General features: G+C 45.2%; 1 protein-coding gene across 12 annotated transcripts in view; it reads left to right on the top strand.

Moving 5' to 3' along the window:
• MEF2A (myocyte enhancer factor 2A) overlaps positions 1-16,671 on the top strand; it is a 139,220-nt gene that overhangs the window by 47,783 nt on the left and 74,766 nt on the right. For 11 of the 12 annotated variants that reach the window (XM_044279427.1, XM_044279424.1, XM_044279420.1 and 8 more), the window contains exon 2: positions 15,739-15,935. In XM_044279427.1, coding sequence (XP_044135362.1) covers positions 15,882-15,935 — 54 coding nt within the window. In that variant the 5' untranslated portion in view covers positions 15,739-15,881. Of the gene's footprint in view, positions 1-15,164; positions 15,289-15,738; positions 15,936-16,671 lie in introns of those variants that run through there. The other variant, XM_044279422.1, reaches the window with a different exon arrangement.

Genomic DNA, 16,671 nt, shown 5'->3' with positions numbered 1-16,671 from the left:
TTATAACTTTTTGTGAATTGGGACATTTAAACTTGCTTTTTAAAAAAAAATAAAAAATTATTCCAATTTAAATCTAGTAGGAGTCGGTTCATTTTTTGCTGACTCCGACTCCAGGTACCCAAAATTGCCTTCGACTCCACAACCCTGGAAAAATGTCTCCAGGAAACTGCGACTTCTAATGAAAAAAAATAAAGTGGCACTTCACCACTGAAAACAGACAAAGAAAAGTACACCAGCCCTGGGGTGGCGTAGAAATGTAAAAAAAAATGTTGTGACAAATTCAGGCGCAAAAAAGGCGAACCTTTTAAATTAGTCTAAAAAAAAAAAAGGTCAAATGAATTGCAAAAGCCTCCAAAACGGGCGCAATTTCCGTAGTAAATATGACAAAAAAAAAATCGGAAACCTCTTTTTGTAGACTAAAAACAGGTGCAAACACTTTAGTAAATGTGCCTGATTGAGTGCAGCCTATGGCCCCATGCACACGGCCGTGTGCGGGCCGTGGAACCGCGGCCTGGATCCCTCCTGAGAGCAGGAGCGCACGGCGTCACTGGTTGCTATGACGCCGTGCGCTCCCTGCTGCCGCCGCAATACAGTAATACACTGGTATGATCTATACCAGTGTATTACTGTACTGTGCCGGCAGCAGGGAGCGCACGGCGTCATAGCAACCAGTGACGCCGTGCGCTCCTGCTCTCAGGAGGGATCCAGGCCGCGGTTCCACGGCCCGCACACTGCCGTGAAACACGGCCGTGTGCATGGGGCCTAAAGAGCAGAGACATTGGGGTATATTTACTAAGGCCTCGTTCACATTTCCGTGTCAGCGAAAAGTGAAAAAAAGCGTAAGTGTTTCATCCGTGGCTCGTCCGTGTGTCATCCAGAATTCACTGATGTTGCTCAGCTGAAAATTAATTTCCAAAGAATCTATTAGTCTTTAGTGAAAAACGGACGCAACACAGACACAACACAAAGGGATTTTTTCACGGACCCATACTTCAATGGGCATGCTTGGTCTGCATCACGGATCAAAGTAGTGCATATCCCCGTGATTTTAATATTTTTGTGTTTTTTTTACTGACTTAGGCCTCCTGCACACGAACGTTGTGTGCATCCGTGGCCGTTGTGCCGTTTTCCGTTTTTTTTCACGGACCCATTGACTTTCAATGGGTCCGTGGAAAAATCGGAAAATGCACCGTTTGGCAGCCGCATCCGTGAGCCGTGTTTCCTGGCCGTGAAAAAAATATGACCTGTCCTATTTTTTTCACGGCCAACGGTTCACGGGCCCATTCAAGTCAATGGGTCCGTGAAAGAACACGGATGCACACAAGATTGGCATCCGTGTCCGTGATCCGTGGCCGTAGGTTAGTTTCATACAGACGGATCCGAAGATCCGTCTGCATAAAAGCTTTTTCAGAGCTGAGTTTTCACTTCGTGAAAACTCAGATCCGACAGTATATTCTAACACAGAAGCGTTCCCATGGTGATGGGACGCTTCTAGTTAGAATACACTACAAACTGTGTACAAGACTGCCCCCTGCTGCCTGGCAGCACCCGATCTCTTACAGGGGGATATGATAGTGCGGCACCTGAAGGGGTTAATTGTACTATCATATCCCCCTGTAAGAGATCAGGGCTGCCAGGCAGCAGGGGGCAGACCCCCCCCCCCCCCCCTCCCCAGTTTGAATATCATTGTGCGGCCCCCCCCTCCCCTGTGTTGGTGGCCAGTGTGCGCACCCCCCTCCCTCCCTCCCTCTATTGTTTTAATACATTGGGGCCAGTGTGCGCGCGCCCCCAACCCCCCCTCCCTCCCTCTATTGTTTTAATACATTGGGGCCAGTGTGCGCGCGCCCCCAACCCACCCCCCCTCCCTCCCTCTATTGTTTTAATACATTGGGGTCAGTGTGCGCACCCCCCAACCCCCCCCCCCCTCCCTCCCTCTATTGTAATAATAGCATTGGGGCCAGTGTGCGCACAACCCCCCCCCCCCCCCCCCCCCCCGATCATCGGTGGCAGCGGAGTAGAAGATTTTCATACTTATCTGGCTGCTGGCTGCTGCGATGTCTGCGTCCGGCCGGGAGCTCCTCCTACTGGTAAGTGACAGCAATGCGCCGCACAGACCTGTCACTTACCAGTAGGAGGAGCTCCCGGCCGGACACAGAGATCGCAGCAGCCAGCAGCCAGGTAAGTATGAATCTTCTACTCCGCTGCCACCGATGATCGGGGGGGGGGGGGGGGCACACTGGCCCCAATGCTATTATTACAATAGAGGGAGGGAGGGGGGGGGGTTGGGGGGGCGCGCACACTGGCCACAATGCTATTATTACAATAGAGGGAGGGAGGGGGGGGGGGTGGGGGGGCGCGCACACTGGCCCCAATGCTATTATTACAAGGGAGGGAGGGGGGGGGTGGGGGGGCGCGCACACTGGCCCCAATGCTATTATTACAATAGAGGGAGGGAGGGGGGTGCGCACACTGGCCACCAACGAGTTAACAATAGGGGAGGGGGGGCCCACTGGCCACCAATGAGTTAAAAACAGGGGGGGGGGGGGTCTGCCCCCTGCTGCCTGGCAGCACCTGCCAGGCAGCAGGGGGCAGTCATGTACACAGTTTTTTGGTATATTCTAACCTGAAGCGTCTCCATCACCATGGGAACGCCTCTGTGTTAGAATATACTGTCGGAAATGAGTTTCACGATGTAGCTCATATCCGACAGTATATTCTAACATAGAGGCGTTCCCATGGTGATGGGGACGCTACAAGTTAAAATATACCATCGGATTGGAGAAAACTCCAATCCGATGGTATAACAGAACTCCAGACTTTACATTGAAAGTCAATGGGGACGGATCCGTTTGAAATGGCACCATATTGTGTCAACATCAAACGGATCCGTCCCCATTGACTTGCATTGTAATTCAGGACGGATCCGTTTGGCTCCGCACGGCCAGGCGGACACCAAAATGACTTTTTTTTCATGTCCGTGGATCCTCCAAAAATCAAGGAAGACCCACGGACGGAAAAACGGTCACGGATCACGGACCTACGGACCCCGTTTTTGCGGACCGTGTAAAAAAACGTTCGTGTGCAGGAGGCCTTATAGTCAGTAAAAAAAATAATAATACTGACGTGAACAGACACATTTAAATCAATGGGTACATGTGCTGTCCTTGGAAAATGCGGACAACACACATCAGTGAAAAACGGAAATGTGGACGACTGCTAAGAACGTATTTTTAAGGCTTCATGCCCACGACCGTTCCGTTTTTTTTGCGGTCCGCAAACCGTGGAGCCGCAAAAAATGGAAGCCGCCTGTGTGCCTTCCGCAATTTACGGAACGGGAGGCCCATTGTAGAAATGCCTATTCTTGTCCGCAAAAAAAACGGACAAGTATAGGACATGTTTATATTTTTTTTGCGGGGCTACGGAACGGAGCAATGGATGCAGACAGCACACGGAGTGCTGTCCGCATCTTTTGCGACCCCGTTGAAGAAAATGGGTCCGCATCCAAGCCGCAAAAATTGCGGCTCGGATGCGGACCAAATCAATGGTCGTGTGCATGAGGCCTAAATCTGTCTTAGTTTACCCCTTAGGCCTCATGCACACGACCGTTGTTGTGTCCCGTGTCCGTTGTTCCGTTTTCCGTGATTTTCTGCGGACCCATTGACTTTCAATAGGTCCAAGGAAAACTCGGCTAATGCACCGTTTGTCATCCGTGTCTGTGATCCGTGTTTCCAGTCCGTGAAAAAATATGACTTGTCCTATTTTTTTCACGGACAATGGTTCGCAGACCCATTCAAGTCAATGGGTCCGTGAAAAAACACTGAGGCACACAAGATTGTCGTCCGCGTCCGTTTTTTCCTATCATTTGCATGGCAAACTTGACACACGGAAACAAAACTGACACTAAACAACGGAACCCCTTTTTGCGGACCGCAAAAAAATACTGTCGTGTGCATGAGGCCTTAGGCGCATCTGTGACGGTCCTTGCTCCCAGAGTAAAAACTCCACCTGGCTGACGTAGTTATTGGCTAACGTTTGCACCTACATTTGCGGGGGCTGCGGTACGGCCACTGACATGCCCTTATCATGCCCAACAATAGTAGACGGTGCAAACTTGTCGTGTGACACAATATTGTTGCACGACCAGACAGAAAAGGGACCTGCATCACTTTTTATGTCTGAAAGTGTTACAAGTCCATTAGTAAATGTGCCCCATTATCAGCAGTTCTGCACGAGGCCAAGCATGGTTGGATGCTGACTTTTTACACGTCTGACCCTCGGCTCTTGTACACTTTACACCAATGTTCCTGTATATATAAGTATGTGTGACAGAGAAACCAAGTGTCACCTGTCGTGTCTTTCCTGCGCACCACTTGGGATATCCTGCAAGGGTTAACCAGGAGGTAGTACATCGAGAACTGGCACACTTTCAGTAGTGAGTGAGTAGTTGTGTGGCACACCCAGCGGAATAGGTTTCATGGGATATCGTACGTGCTGCGACATGGGAGGACGGAGTCCGCGATGAACTAGTGCTAGGCACCCGTGTTTTACAGCATGGTCTGGATGTGAAGCGATACATGTGGAAATCATTAGAGCAGCGGCTGCAGTGATCCGCTGCTCCGACAACCTGCTGACGCTCATATGTAGGCTGCGCAGGAGGTTGGAGGGTTGACAGAGTGCATCGTGGCTGATCTCGCCGATGATTAACTGGTACCTGGTTGTCTCCACCATCGTAGATCCTTTCATGTATAGAACACATCTGTCCAGGCAAACCTATGTAGGTGTCTGTGTCGTGGGCGCAGATCTCAAACCTCAGTCCTTTCAGCATGAAGATGTTGGCAGAGGGATGCCGTCTACAGTGTAATGTGGCACAGATGTAGCAGAGCTGAATTTAACGACAAAGGTGTGTGTCAATTCATGGTGTCCATTATACAGTACCAGTAGGATAAATGGGGTCATTTACAAAGCGTGGCATGCCACTTTTTGGCATGAAAAAATACTTTAACACCCGTGTGAAAATATTTTGTGGTACGCGGTCCTGGTGGGGGGATGTCGAGGACCGGGCAGAGCCATGCCATCAGCCCCGTTTTTCTATTTACTTACATTTACTCTGACTACTAAAAGTATACGAAAAGCTGCTCCACTCGTGGAGGGGAATAGTTTTTTCACAATAGATGCTCACAGTAGGGGGATGTGCCTAATAAATGATGAGACGCACACCTCGTCATAAATTGGGTGCATCCTCCGTCTGCTGAAAGGGGAAACTAAGACCGGCGTAAAAAGCAGGTCATTGTAAATGACCCCTATTGAGCTTGTTTGCTTGCCACCAGTCAGCTGCCCGTCAGATTTCAGCGCTCCCCTGTTGTGAAGGTCAGATGTCTACAGACATAACTGGTGAATTGGGTAACAGCTGCTCTCCTTCACTGGTGCCAGGATTATCCTCTTTGATCAGTTCCAGGTGCAGATTTATGACCCCAGTTCTACAAGGAAGCTGATGCACAGGTGCACCTCTCTGCCGGCCAGAATGGGCGCCGTACCTTTAAATGCAGTAACGTGTATTGAGACCTTGCTTTAGGATGTATTCACACATAGCAGATATGGTTAAGGCCTCATTCACACGGCCTTTGTTTTGGTCCGCATCCGAGCCGCAGTTTTGGCTGCTTGGATGCGGACCTATTCACTTCGGTGGGGCCGCAAAAGATGAGGACGGCACTCCGTGTGCTGTCCGCATCCGTTGCTCCGTTCCATGGTCCCCCAAATTTTTTTTTTTTACCTGTCCTATTCTTGTCCGCGTTTTGTGGACAAGAATAGGCAGTTATGTTAATGGCTGTCTGTGCCGTTCTGCAAATTGCGAATCTGCGATTTGTGGACCACAAAACACACAACGGTCATGTGAATAACGCCTACGTTCCGTTTTTTTTTTTTTGTGTTCCCTATACGGAGCCATTCATTTCATTGGATCCACAAAAAAACTGAAGGTACTCCGTATGCCTTCCCTTCCGTTCAAAGATAGAACATGTCCTATTATTGTCCGCATTATGGACAAGGATAGGACTGTTCTATTAGGGGACGGCTGTTCCGTTCCTCAAAAAAGGAATGCACATGGACGTCAGCCGTATCTTTTGCGGACCGCAAAATACAGAAAAAGCCATATGGTTGTTTGCAAGAGGCCTAAAGCTGCATTTTTTTTTTTTTTTACAGGTGAAACATGTTAATAGTTCACTGCCAAAATCCACTAGTGCAGCGAAAACTGTGACCAAAAAAAAAAGTCACTGAAAGGCCCCATGCACACGGCCGTTGTTCACGGCCGTGTGCGGGCCGTGGAACCGCGGCCTGGATCCCTCCTGAGAGCAGGAGCGCACGGCGTCACTGGTTGCTATGACGCCGTGCGCTCCCTGCTGCCGCTGCAATACAGTAATACACTGGTATGATCTATACCAGTGTATTACTGTACTGTGCCGGCAGCAGGGAGCGCACGGCGTCATAGCAACCAGTGACGCCGTGCGCTCCTGCTCTCAGGAGGGATCCAGGCCGCGGTTCCACGGCCGTGAACAACGGCCGTGTGCATGGGGCCAAAGGCCCATTTCACACGAGCGAGTATTCCGCACGGGTGCAATGTGTGATGCTAACGCATTGCGCACGCGCGGAATCCGGACCCATTCATTTCGATGGGGCTGTCTACATGTGCGTTGGTTTTCACACATCACTTGTGCGTTGCGTGAGAATTACAGCATGTTCTATATTCTGCAATTTTTTTTTTTTCTTTCTTTCTTCACACAACGCTTGCCCCATAGATGTGAATGGGGCTGCGTGAAAGTCGCATCTGCAAGCAAGTGCGGATGTGATGCGTTTTTCATGAATGGTTTCTAGGAGATGTTGTTTGTATACCTTCAGTTTTTTATCACTCTCATGCAAAACGCATTAAATCGCATTGCACCTGTGCAAGGGGCCAAATACTCTCGTGGGATGTGATCACACACGGTGGATACACTGCAGATTGTGGGCGAAAATACCAGAAAAGTGGATGCAAAGTGGGTTTTTAGAAAGTCTCATCTACACGCTGCGGAAATTGACCTACGGTGCAGATTTTACATTTGTGCGGATTTCCACTGCAGGTTTTACAGTTTGCATTGTATAAGGCGAAATCTGCGAAACCATTTCAATAAGGGCTCACGCACACGGCCGTAGCAGTTTTTGCAGGCTGCAAATTGCGGAACTGCTAAACACTGATACTGGCGAATGCGTTCCGCATTTTGCAGAATGGAATGTCCTGCTCTCTGTAGTACTGTCCTATCCTTATCCGCAAAATGGATAAGAAGGAACCTAGGGATGTGGACAGCACACAGTACACTGTCCGCATCTTTTGTAGCCCCATTGAAGTGAATGGGTCCTCATCCGGGTCGTGTGCATTCACACGACCGTATGCATTTTGCTGTCCGTGTTGCATCCGTTTTTTTTTTTTTTTGTGTTTTTTTTTTTGTTTGTTTTTTTTTTGTTTTTTTTTTCTGACCCATTGTAACAATGCCTATTGCCCACAAAATGGACATACGGATGTGCGCTGTCTGCATTTTTAATTTATTTTTTTAATTAATGGGTCCGCATCTGACCCACAAAAAATGCGGATCAGATGCAAAGCAAAAATACGGTTGTGTGATCAGGGTCTAAATCTGCAGGTAACACATGAAACCCCTGGAAAGTCTGCCTGGCTTGACTGCTTCCTTGAGGGTGTATTCACTCACTGCAGATTAGTTGCAGAAATTTCTGTGACTTGTCCAGTTATCTGAATGGGGTTTGCAGTAACAACCCATTCAGATGTATAAATGTCCAACATCTGTGCCACATGTGACGGATCCCTAACGCTGGGTTCAGACCTGAGCGTACTGAACTTGTACGGGCGTTTGCAATCGCGCATACAGAGACAAGAGAACGCCCATTGTCGCGCGTTCCCGCTGAAGTCTATGTACGGGATCGCGCGACAAGATGCCCCAAAGAAGCTCCTGTATTACTTGGGGCGTCGGGCGTTTTACAGTGTGATCGTACGCGCTGTAAAACGCTCAGGTGAGAACCATTCCCATAGGGAATCATTGGTTCTTGCCTGTTGAGCGTTTTACAGCGCGTAGGAACGCGCTGTAAAACGCTCAGGTCTAAACCCAGCCTAATTGTTCATTTTTCGAGATGGACAAAGGTTATGGTTGGAAGACATGCACGCATGAATGGTTCAAGGTTCGACATTGGCAAATGCAATCTCCGCTACAAGTAATGCTATTGTAACAACTGGATAACCCGCCATTGCTTAGGACTATACCACTCATGGTATTGGTATCCTTGTACTCCATGGCACTGACGTATGGGGTGCCATTGACCTCCTACCGCATGACTGCAGTGCAACAACAGCCTCTTGTAGTAGTTATGTATGCACTTGGGGCTCCGTCACAGATTTGGTCATATTTGACAGAATAGCACAGAATTTTTCAGAATGTCTGACTTCTTGGCAGAGCCTGGTGGACCCCATCATACGTCAGTGGGGTCTCTTAGGTGCTGGTGGTGTCAGACATGTGGCTTTGCACTTTTTTTTTTCAGTTTTTTCTGAATAGAAGCCATGACACAGATGTGAACAGTGATTGGAAGATGGATCCTTCCCTCTCCAACCCACCACATGCTGCCCCGAGATGTCGTGGGAGCCATCTACAGATAATGCTGTGCACAAAAGGCCCCAAGAGCTTAATTGTTTTCCTGAAACTTGGAACTGTAGATTTGTATGTCGATACAGATAGCTGTGGAGTATGTGATTTTACAATTCACACTGTGCAGTCATATTGAAGTACTTGCTATAATTTTATAGTACATTCAACAAAATGGGAGTCCACGCACAAAGACTGCAATTTATTGATAAGCCTTCTATGTGGGACAGCATCAAAAGCCTTACTAAAGTCTAGATAAGCGATGTCTTCTGCACCTCCTCCATCTGTTATTTTAGTCACCCAATTAAAAAAATCAATAAGATTAGTTTGACATGATCACCCTGAAGTAAACCCTGGCTGTTTTTCGTCTTTTGATCCATGAGATTTTAGATGTTCCACAATCCTCTCCTTAAGTATGGTTTCCATTAATTTACCCACTATTGATGTCAGGCTTACTGGCCTATAGTTGCCCGATTCCTCCCTACTACCTTTCTTGTGAATGGGCACAACATTTGCTAATTTCCAATCTTTTCGGACGACTCCTGTTACCAGTGATTGGTTAAATAAATCTTTTATTGGTTTTGCTAGTTCACCGCTAAGCTCTTGGTGTATCCCATCAGGCTACTGTAACTTATTTGTAATAATTTTAGACAGCTGACTTAGAACCTCTTCCTCTGTAAAGACAAATGCATCAAAAGAGTAATTAGTCTTCTTTCCTAACTGAGGTCCTTTTCCTTCATAAAAACTGAACAGAAGTATTCATTGAGGCAGTCACCTAGTTCTTTATCTTCTTTCATATACCTTTCTTCTTTTGTTTTTAATTTGGTAATTCCTTGTTTTTAGTTTTCTTTTTTCATTTATGTATATATGTCGGCTATTGGGACTTTAAATATGAGGCCCGCTCGCGTGTGCATTTTAAACTGCATCTGTATCCGTTCCGTAGCCCCGCAAAAAAAATAGAGCATGTTGTATTCTTGTCTGTTTTGTGGACAAGGATATGCATTATTACAATGGATCCGCAAAAAAAAAAAGATCCGTCCCCCAAAAAACGGATGTCATACAGACGTCATCCGTGTTTGTTTGTTTGTTATTTTTTTTTTTTCTGATCCGCAATTTGCGGCATGCAAAACACATGCGTTAGTGTGCATGTACCCTTATGGTTTGATTTATTTGGCGCATTATTTGGTTCAGGTTGTTTTTTTGGCGCATCCATTACCCATATAAAAGCAGCCTTTGTGTGGGACAAATATTTTGTCCTGTCTTTCCTACAAGCTGTTTTTCTGCAACGTATGTAATTTTGGTTTCACATCTTTGGTCACGGCTTCACTTGCTCCTGTATCTGTAACTGAGTTATTTCAGCCCTAGTTTGCTCCTACAAATGGCGGTTTTCCCTAAATAAAGTATATTAGAAAAATATTCCCTACCTCTACCCCTACACATTAGGGGAAAAAAATTACAGTAAAACTTTAAGTTTATTAGACAAAAAGCTGTTTGGGAAAGGTAAAATATTACATTGTATAAAACATCTAAAAAAGTGCGCCAAAAAAATCTCATTTGTGCTACAAAATCATACACGTGGACAAAAAATACGCCACCCCCAGAGTGTCATAGTTTTAAGCCAATTTGTACACCAAAAAATTACAAATGGGTGCACATGTGAAATATGTCGTCAAAAAAGGCGTACCTAAGTGCGCCAAAAGAATTTTTCCTAAAATTAGAAAATAGCGCAGATGTCACAAAATGCAACAAAACATATGCAATGGACACAAAAAACCAAGGGTATCCAGGAGAGAATACGCCAAAAAAGTGGCGCAGACACTTTAGTAAATGTGCCAGTGTATTTCTCATAAACTCCAATGCTAATGCATTGAAGTATATGATAAAAACAATCTCTAACGATTGTTGAATCTCTAAGGAAATTATAAAAAAGGGTTTAAAAAAAATATGAAAAGTACAGATCGCCCCTCAAACAATGAGCCCTCACACAGCTCTGTAGCATAAAATAAAATAAAATATGGGGGTAAGAATATTGTGATGCAGAGAAAAAATTTGTTTTTACCAAAGTTTTTTTAATTTTTTTTTTACTGTATTAAAACACAAGAAAAACTATACATGTAGGGTATTGTAATCGTACTGACCTAGAGAATGACAGTAACAGGTCAATATTACTGCATAAAAAATGCTGTAAAAACAAAACCCATAAAACAGTGGTGGAATGTTTTTAAATAATTCCACCACATTTTGATTTTTTTTTTCCTGCTTCCCACTACATTGTATGCAACCGTAAACGGTGCCTTTAGAAAGTGCAACTTGGCCCACAAAAAACAAGCGCTCATACGGGGATGTGAATGCAAGGTGGCTGGTCACAGTTGCGATCTGCTATTGGCTGCACCCACCCCACGTTGTGATGGGGAGATGCAGGGGAAGTATGATCTATAGGAGGGGCCCGGAAATTGGGGGGGGGGGGCGGGGGGCATTTTTAGAATTGGATAAACCCTTTAAACTAGAAGCCTGCTAAAGCTACCACTTTCCTTAATTTTCACTAATGGTAAGCGGGTGCCCACAATGTACGAAGAGGTTGCCAAAAGCACCGCCTGTTTTATCGGGGTAGGAAAAATAGAGCTCATTACTTTAGTCATCAGGGGGAAGACCTTTCACCTACCTTTCCAAGGCTGAGGTTCACTGTTTGATTGAAGTTGTAGTATAGTAATGAGGAGTTTGCATCACCCACTCTAGACTGGATCAATAGGTCTATGCAATGGGTGGAATTTTTTTTTTTGTGTATGTAGTGGGCAGAATATGAAGTGGGCGCGGAGACAGAAGTGAAAGAGCAGTGTCATGGATGTATTTATGCAGGTTCCACTCTGTAGATTAACACTTTCCATTTCAGAGCAACCTTGAGACTGAACGGTGTATAAATGATGGGACTGATGCATAAAAATACTACAGTATTTTTTAGAATATGGGCGGTGGATTTAGAACAAGTGGAACCTATCTGAGGAGTGGAAACAGAGGAGAGTATTCCCAACTTGCAGGTTTCTGATCGCACACACGTCTGGGACTCCATTATAACCATTTTAGCCTTAAATAATAGACAGTGGGGGGGAATTTAGCAAAGTCCATACTGTATACCAGTTTTCTGGCATACAGAAGTCACTGATTTTTATGAACGCATTACGTTAATAACACTGCAGATCTACACCAGCTATTTGGTGTTTGGACTGTCTGGTGATGTACCATATTTATTAAAGGGGGGTTCTCCTGGAATAATTTAAAATGTCCGACAGCCGATCCTACAATGTGAGCAGGACCAATTGCTTTCAACTACAGAGCTGCCTAGGGGGGCAAGGGGGTGGGCCTCACTATACTGCTCTACAATAAATGGTAATGATGTCGCTCTGCCTACGATATGCCATCATGGCTGACCAGCCTGACTGGAAAACTCAGCAGTATGTAGTATATGCAAGTGCCAGAGCATAGTGCATCGTGAGCCTCACCCCTAGCAGCTCTAAAAGTGGAGGCAATCGGGCACATTCCAGGACAGGTTGCTGGTGGCTAGTTTAAATCCTTCCCAAGGAACCCCTTTAAGATGCCTGTGTCCCTAATAAATGTAGATCATCTTACTCTGAAACCCCCCTTTTTTTTTATTTTAATTTTTTTAATTTTTTTTTATATATAATTCAGTTCTGTTGGGTATTAATGAGATTTTTGTGCATTTGCCGTGTTTTTTTATGTAGGTAAAAACAGGTCTGTGGGAAATAGGAAAAACAGCACACAAACGTTTTGGGGTCTCCAGTGTTTTTTTTTTTTTTTAAATGCAGCATGCTGTAGTTTTTTCTAGTGTCTCTTCTACTGTATGGGGAAAATACCAGGAAAAAAACATGGTTTACATAGTAATTTAGGGAAAAATGCAACTAAAAATGCCCCCCAAAAAAACAGGTGGATTATGGAAAAAAAACAAGTGCTTTCTATGATGGTTGTTTTTTTTTAAATTAGTGGCAGTAAAGCACCAGTGAAAATTCATGTATGTAGGGATGAACCCCTTATGGGGTTATCCATAAAAAAAAAAAGGGGTGTACTGTTTTCTAGAAGTGGTTACGGTACCTACTCCTTGGACTGTGTTGGGTATTGCAGGAGATCCCCATTCAGTACCAGACACGGCCTGTGGACAAGAGCAGACCAGTTTATCTAATCTTGGACACCCTGGCCTGGTTCCTGTCCTAGTAACCATTAGACCAGAAGTATGAATTTTGCCTTTCTTTTGATCTTTGAAATCTTCCAGAATAATAATCTGCCTTGCCCTGTTCCCGGTACGCTTGCACTGAACTGGGTGATCTTACTACAGCGCGCTCTCCCCTGCTGCCGCTTTTTAATATAGCTGGGCTGAGGAGTGATGTCATACCAAGCTAGGTGTTAGATTTTACCGCTTATCATGCGCTCGCTAAAGTCATTTAGTGCTTGAAAAATTTCTCCATTTCGACAGGGGTTTGTCAGCGACAAAGCTGTGGGCTTGTTAATTGGCTTGTTAGTGTATGTGTGAAAACTGGCATGGCTGTGAGTAGAAACCTTGACAATTTCTCAGCGAGGCTTTGGAATTTGACAAGAATTTATATCCAAGGGAAACAATATAGATATGATTTTTGTAGTCGTCGCCCTGTATTCCACAATGTTGTTGTAGCCGTCCTTGTGGTTATAGTCTTATTCGAGAGAGAGGACATTAGTAGTAAGTCATCTGGTTACTTTAGGCAACACATCTCATTTAGGGCTCATGCACACAGCCGTAGTTTTGTCAAAAAAATGCGGTTCAGATGCAGACCCATTCATCTCAATGGGGCTGCAAAAGCATGTGCTGTCAGTTCCGTGGCTCTGCAAAAAAATTACAGGGGCTGTCCGTGTTATCCTATACATTCCAGCACTCTAAGGTTACATAGCATCATAAATCAATATAATGCTATGCCACCCTGTCAGTGCCTCGAGGTGGCAGTGTGCACGCTCGACTCTCGCTCCATTAAAAAGTCAGGGGGTGGGGTGGTGATGTCAGCAGGAGGTCCCTGTTCTTGTGACCAATAGGGTACCATCAGTTAGACACTTAGTGTCCATTCACACAGCCGTAATGCATTGCGGATCCGCAATACACTTGGCCGGCACCCCCATAGAAATGCCTATTCTTGTCCGCAATTGTGGACAAGAATAGGACATGTTCTATTTTTTTGCTGGAGCCGCGGCGCGCTCCGAAAATGAGGATGCAGACAGCACACTGTCTGCTTTCGGCGTCCATTCCGTCCCTATAGAGAATGAATGGGTCTGCACCCGTTCCGCACAATTGCGGACGTGTGACTGGAGCCTTACCGCTATGCTTTGGATGGTGAGTTTTGATTGTGGGAATCCCCTTTAAAAGCAGTTACTCCTTAAGGGCTCTCACAGGAGTGGATGCCATGCGTGAAAGAGAGCCAAGCCCTGTTCCGGACAGCAGAGACACGGAGCACTAACATGATGGATAATGCTCCGTGCCTCTCTGTGACCTCTTTACTACAAAATCCCAGTGACAACTTTATCTCCCTGTGACTTTGTAGTAAAAAGGTCACAGAGAGACACGGAGCATTATCCATCATGTTACTGCTCCGTGTCTCTGCTGTCCGGAACGGGGCTTGGCTCTTTCACGCAGCGGACTAGCCGGACAGCATCCGCTTATGTGAAAGAGCCCTAAGGGCTATGCTTTCTGCAAAGAAAAGTTACTTGTCGCATGTGCCCTTTTTAAAGGGGTATTAAAGTTTCAACAAATAAAGCTTATTTATTGGATATTGAAAAGTTGTGCAAATTTCCAGTTCACTTCCAGTAATCCATTTTTTACAGTTTTTCTAAGATCTCTGCTTGCCGTCACATATTACTTCCAGTTCTGAGATCTTATCCTGGCCACCTGATGTCACCCAGGTGCGCGATACCTGTGTATCCATCATCCACGTAACCAGGACGTGTTTTTATTTTTATTTTATTTTTTCTTAAGCCACCGGAAGTACGGTACATGATGTAGGTTCTCATTGAATGACTGCAAGCAAAGGTCTTGAAAATGAAGGATCTTGAGAAACTGATACAAAAGGTGTATTAAAAAAAACTTTTAGTAATCCGAGGAATGGCCTTCATTTGTTGAAAGTGGAACACCTCCTTTAAAAAATGTTGAGTGATCCCCATGGCGAGCTGAATAGGCGACACCTGTCTGCAAGCATTTCTGGGTGGGATTTGGCAGCGTCTTGGACTGAAATAGTTAAGACACGCACTGCAAAGAATACATTCTCACCAGACACTGTCCACATGTCTCCCGCAGCTTTACATCTGCTTACAGTCTGTGAAACATCACACACTTTGCATGATAAATAATTCTAGGCAGCAGCATGCAAATGAACTGACGAGCTCCGGCACTTTTCCTTCCTGCTGCAACTTTAGGGCTACCTCAGAGCCTCAGCCTGCCGCGGAGGGATGTGAAGTGTGGGGGGCTCCATCCGGGAAGCTCCAGCTGTGAACAGGCCCAGATCTCTAAATCGTCTGATCCTCAACTTTTTCTGAACTGCTGATTGACGGCTGTCACAGATGCGCGCTTATGAAGAAAATATAGGTCACCGCTCTCGTAATTTTTTTTTTTCTAGTCCGACGATGACAATGAGTTATTACTGCACACATCAAGACGTTCCTTGCTGTCTGTGATCACTTAATTAGCTTTTTTTTTTTTGTCTTTCTCTTAAATTTCACAGTATAATGAACTGAATTAAACCACGGGGGTGATGGCAGCATTTTATTTTTTTCTTTTAGGAAAATTTGTATATGTTTTACTGAGAGTCCTCGTTCTGATCCTCACATTTAGACGCCTGTTTTGTTCTTTATGCAGTAATTGGCTTTACTCGTGAAACCACGTTACCTCCTGTTTTATTCCCAAGCTATGTTTAGTTTCCTTAACAAGTGCCGGCCTATGTGTGTGTCTTTTTGTGGGTTAACTTTTTGCTTTTCGTTCCAGCATCTACTCAGTAAAAGCGTTAAATTAATTTCCATTTCCAAATTGTTCTTCTAGGTTTTTGGCTAAGAATTTGAAGCGTTAGGCTGCACGAGAAAGCAATTACGGAAAGCTGCTGACCATGCGTTAGAATTCTGGAGGCTGCCACCTTTTTGGATTATAACATTTATTGTGGATTGTGAAAGGGAAAGAAAGCGACAATGGGGAGGAAGAAAATCCAGATTACGCGGATAATGGATGAACGGAACAGACAGGTACTGAATACAAAGGAGATGCTGTGTTGTGTTCCTGATGCTATCTGGCTGTAGTTTTACACACATTCTCCAAAAATGCCTCCTTTCAGTGACCTTGACCAAAGGAGCTTTCACTGTGTATCCATAATGTACTGTATATTGTATTACTGCCAGAGTCCAGGGGGTGACGTGAAAGTGCTGATGTCACATATTGGTCAGGCCTCTTGCACACAAACGTTAATTTTTTCCATTTCTGTAATTGCATATTCTGTTTGCGGTCCGTATGCGGAACCATTCACTTCAATGGGGCCGCAAAAACAACGGAAGGTACTCCGTATGCATTCCGTTTCCGTATTTCCATTCTGTTCAAAAATAGAACATGTCCTATTATTGCCCGCAAATCACGTTCCGTGGCTCCATTAAAGTCAATGGTTCTGCAAAAAAACAGAATGTTTAAACATTATTGTATGCTTCAGTTTCCGTTTGAGATCCGCAAAAAACGGATCACAAATGGAAACAGAACGGAAGTAGAAACACTACTGAAACAAAAAAATTTTTTTTTGTTTGACGGATCTGTGTAAAATGGACCGCAAAACCATATGGTTGTGTGCAAGAGGCCTCCGGCTCTGTACATGTTTATCTGACTGGTGTACCTTTTAAAGGTAGGCATGGGATTCAGCCAGTTCCCTCCAGTTCTCCAGATATTAAAATTACAACTGGATCGGAGAACAGTGTTACCGGCTGAATCCCGATGCGG

This window comes from Bufo gargarizans, chromosome 2 (assembly GCF_014858855.1).
Source record: "Bufo gargarizans isolate SCDJY-AF-19 chromosome 2, ASM1485885v1, whole genome shotgun sequence".
Classification (NCBI taxonomy): Eukaryota; Metazoa; Chordata; class Amphibia; order Anura; family Bufonidae; genus Bufo; species Bufo gargarizans.
Note: the sequence above shows the minus strand (reverse complement) of the source record. Positions and strands in the feature narration are given on the sequence as shown.